A 4,086-nucleotide genomic window follows, 5' to 3' on the forward strand; every position below is an offset into this window, starting at 1 on the left:
AAAATTGAGCATAGAATATTTACTTTTAAGTTAAGCATGTGACATAGGACATATGACATTTAATCAATCGGGAGAGTTCCACGATTGTCTGCAACGCTCGTTCACTAAGTAACGTCACAGTACCCTTCTATCTTTAGACACTTTATAAAATGAAAAACATATGAGGTATATCAGTCCATGTAGTGTAAGGTCTATGACCTTCACTCACACGAGAGTGAAAAGTCGAAAGATGGTGCTGGTTGAGGAAGAGTTGATCTTTAACACTAGAAAGACGGACGCAGTCATTTTGACTGTTTTCCATTTTCAAACATAAAAATAACTATGTATTTGAAGTCGCAGCTTCGTGAAATTTTGTGACTTTTTATACAACATATAAATGCGTAGATAAATCGTATTATTGCCTTATCTCACTTTTATTTTCAATATTCTTACATGTTATGCCTGCATGGACGGAACACAGTCATTTTGACTGCTCTAGAAATTTTATATTACAAACGGCTTTGTTATTGTATTGCAAATAGTTATCTCGCGTGCATTCATCTCCAATATGCGATAATGCATTTTTTATATAAAAATAACCGAATTTTGTAAGTATTGACATTAGACCGGTCTTTTTCACGTAGTAACTTTCAGTATAACGCGTTGTTCAGTTGATTTTTTAGAACTTATAAATAAAATGTCGAAGAGAAGTGAATTATTGCAAAAGCTAACGAGCATAAGTAAAGAGTGTTCCGACATAGAATCAAATGCAGAAAATTGGGCACAATCATTTGATGATGAATTGGATTATATTCAACGTGAATCATCTAATTCTGAGGGTAGCGATGAAGGTGATAACTATTGATGAAAATGAAAGTGTATGCAGGAGGGTGCTAAGTGGCCCAGAAACTGATGAAAGAATTCAAGGAACAGAAGCAGCTCTCGATGGTACTGTATGGACAAAAATTGCCGAAGGTGGTACTCCAGGAAGGTCATCATCTGTGTTTTCAAGGGTGTGAAAGGGCCAACGAGCTTTTCAAAAAGAATATTATTACAGGTGATCTTGTCAGTGCATTTTCGTTGATAATAGATAATTATATTATCAAACACATAAAACAGTGCACAGAAGAAGAGGGCAGTCAAATTTTGGTGTACGATTGGACAACATCGTTACAGGAATATTATTGGAATGCATTTATTGGAATTTTATATGCTTGTGGGGCCTATGAGGCAAAAAATTTGAAATTGACTTACTTATGGTCAGCAAAGAAGACATGACAGATCAAAGGTAAAGAAAATATACCGTGAAATCCCACGTAGTTCACGTAGATGACCCCTGCAAATATTTTTCAATATTTTGGATTTGGCTGCGATAAATGCCTGGATTCTTTACAAAGAAGCGACAGGAATAAAAATCCGAAGAAAACAAATCCTTAGAGAACAGTTTTTGTTTGAATTGGCAGAACAGCTTTCCGCGGACTACACGACATCAACACAAAAAAAATCAAAGGAAAATGATGACCCACAGACATCATGCACATACCAGTAGTAATAAAAGAAAATTTTGCCAAATAAGACTTTGTAATAATAATAAAACTAATAATACGTGTCAAAGTTGCAACAAACATTTTTGCGGAAAATGTACTCATAAAAAGATCTCAAATTATATTTGCATAATTTTAAAAATAATGAACTTTTTTGTCAGATGAACTATTTTTTTATTTTTAGCACTCATAGATAATTTGTATAAATGTAAATAGTACATGAAATAATAAAAATTAATTTTAAACAAATTTCTAAACGCATTATTTATTTTTTTCACGACGCAGTCATTTTGACTGTTTTCAGGCAATGTAGGTATACTCAATTCGTCCGTCTTTCTAGTGTTAAGGTTATGCAAAGTTGAAGAAGGGTTTTACCTTAATTGGTAATTATTTAATTTCATTTATCAAGCTTCGTTAGTGTGCAATATGTTTTAATTTAATTTTCAGGTGTCTGATTAGTTTGCAGTGTTAGTAATCTTATACTAAGGTAAGAAAAAGGATATATCATGAATATTTTAAAACTAGTAGTGCATGGCATCGTGTCTTAAGGCAAATTGCTGGAACTTATTAAATTATCTTATACTATTTTTTTTAAAAAAGGTTTAAACCTTTTGAAAACTTTGAAAAAAAAAATAGATTTTTGAGCATTTTGAAGTTTTTTTGATCTCTGAAACGTGAATGATTACCATTTTCGATATTTTTTCAATTACTATAACTAACCCTACATGAAGTTAACAAATCTATATAGGGATTTGTTTTTAATGTTTTAACTGATATTTTTTTATATTTTTCGTATTTTTAATTTATAGATTTTTTAACTTAGTAATAGATTTTTAAGGATATAAAGCTTATTCTAAGAGTTTTTGAATTCATGGATTTCTTAATTCTATGGATTTTTTGTTAAATTGTTAAATGGATCGGAATCTGAATCTTTAATTCACGATTTTTTTCATGTTTTCAAATATACTTTGTTCGAATATAACATAATATTCAAGTTACGAAGCTTTTATCTCGTGGATATTTTTTATTTATTTAATTATGGATTATTTAATTAATAGATTGTGGTGAATTAGCTGATTTTTTTTATTTGTGATTTTTTCAATTTGATTTTGATTAATGGATTTGTGAATCAGTTTTTTTTTTTATTTGCTATTGTTTCAATTTTATTAAAAAAAATTTTAACTTGAAATTATATTAAGAAATTAGTTTCAAATAATTGTTAGGTTTTTCATAACAAATTTATTAGATAAATGTTTAAATAATAGTTTTAATAATACGTTGTAATACATTGGGAAAACATTGTATTTCTGTAGATCGGATTTTCTAGCAATAACAAAATTCGGAAAATTAGTAAAACAAATCGAAAAATAACTTTGTATTTATCAGTTAAGCGCTTAATTAAAAGTTAGTACGAGTGGCATAGACATAATTGAAAAGAAAATTGATAATTCATAACTTATGACGAACATTCATAATTAAATAGAATATAATCAAATATTTAAAAAATAATTTATATATATATATATATATATATACAATATGCGTGTGTGTATGTATATAATTGTATAAGGGCCTAGTATTATGTTACGTCTAAATAAGATAATACAATTCCATTTAAAGATAATCAAGAAACATCATATTTAATTATATATACAAACATATATATATACACACACACATATATATATATTATATATATATATATATATATATTATATATATGTATATAAAAAATATAGCGGAGAACAGGGTAAATAATATCAAAAAGACAGGAGTAAATAAATGCATGGTTAACCATACGTCATTTATGAATTTCTAAATTATTATTTTCTATTTATGATTGCTTTAATAACTTGTGATTTAAATTTTGTATTTTATAATTGATTTTTAAAATTCATAAATTATTGAATTTTTTTTATTACATAGAATTTGAAAAAATCAAATAATTTAATTTATCATTGTCATTGAATAAATTAAGATAAAAGTTTACTGAGTTAGTAATTTAAGTAATCAGTAACAAAAAAAAACAAAAATTAGTCTGAATCAGTAATTAAGTAAATCAACAACAAATAATTTATGAAAAAAATCAGTTGGTTTCAAATAGGAATTAAAAAAAATAGCAGTAATTTTATATTTTTATAATAATTCAGCACTATATTGATAAAATGATTTAAACTTAAGAGAAATATCTTCAAGTCAACTGGTCTTATAACGTAATCTTAAAACAAGTCCTCGCCAACCGCCCTGGATAATAATAACAGTATACTTTTAATAATAGAACAATAAATATTATTGGTTTGAAATTTAGTATATAATAAACAAAAGTTAGATGTATTTTTTACTAATATTCATTAAGATTTGACATAACAATTATAAACTAAACGAGTGACTAAAGAAACAAATCAGAAATTTAGTAAATCAATGATTTGGAATGACAGAAAATTTCAATAAATAAAATTTGATAAATCAAGAAAAAAATCTTGAAATTGACTGAACGAGCACAGACACGTCCTCGCCACCCGCCTTGGTTAATTTAGTAAACAATTTTCTAAAAGATAATATT

General features: G+C 27.0%; 1 protein-coding gene across 1 annotated transcript; it reads left to right on the top strand.

The window, feature by feature from the left end:
- Positions 1–824: 824 nt before the first annotated feature.
- LOC113374352 lies at positions 825–1,257 on the top strand. Its single transcript, XM_026614451.1, has 2 exons — positions 825–992; positions 1,099–1,257. Exons 1-2 carry the CDS (start codon positions 825–827, stop codon positions 1,255–1,257), a joined length of 327 nt encoding a protein of 108 aa, XP_026470236.1.
- Positions 1,258–4,086: the final 2,829 nt, after the last annotated feature.

Source organism: Ctenocephalides felis, unplaced genomic scaffold (assembly GCF_003426905.1).
Source record: "Ctenocephalides felis isolate EL2017-DRISC unplaced genomic scaffold, ASM342690v1 CF-g0.4_SCAFFOLD_01731, whole genome shotgun sequence".
Lineage (NCBI taxonomy): Eukaryota > Metazoa > Arthropoda > Insecta > Siphonaptera > Pulicidae > Ctenocephalides > Ctenocephalides felis.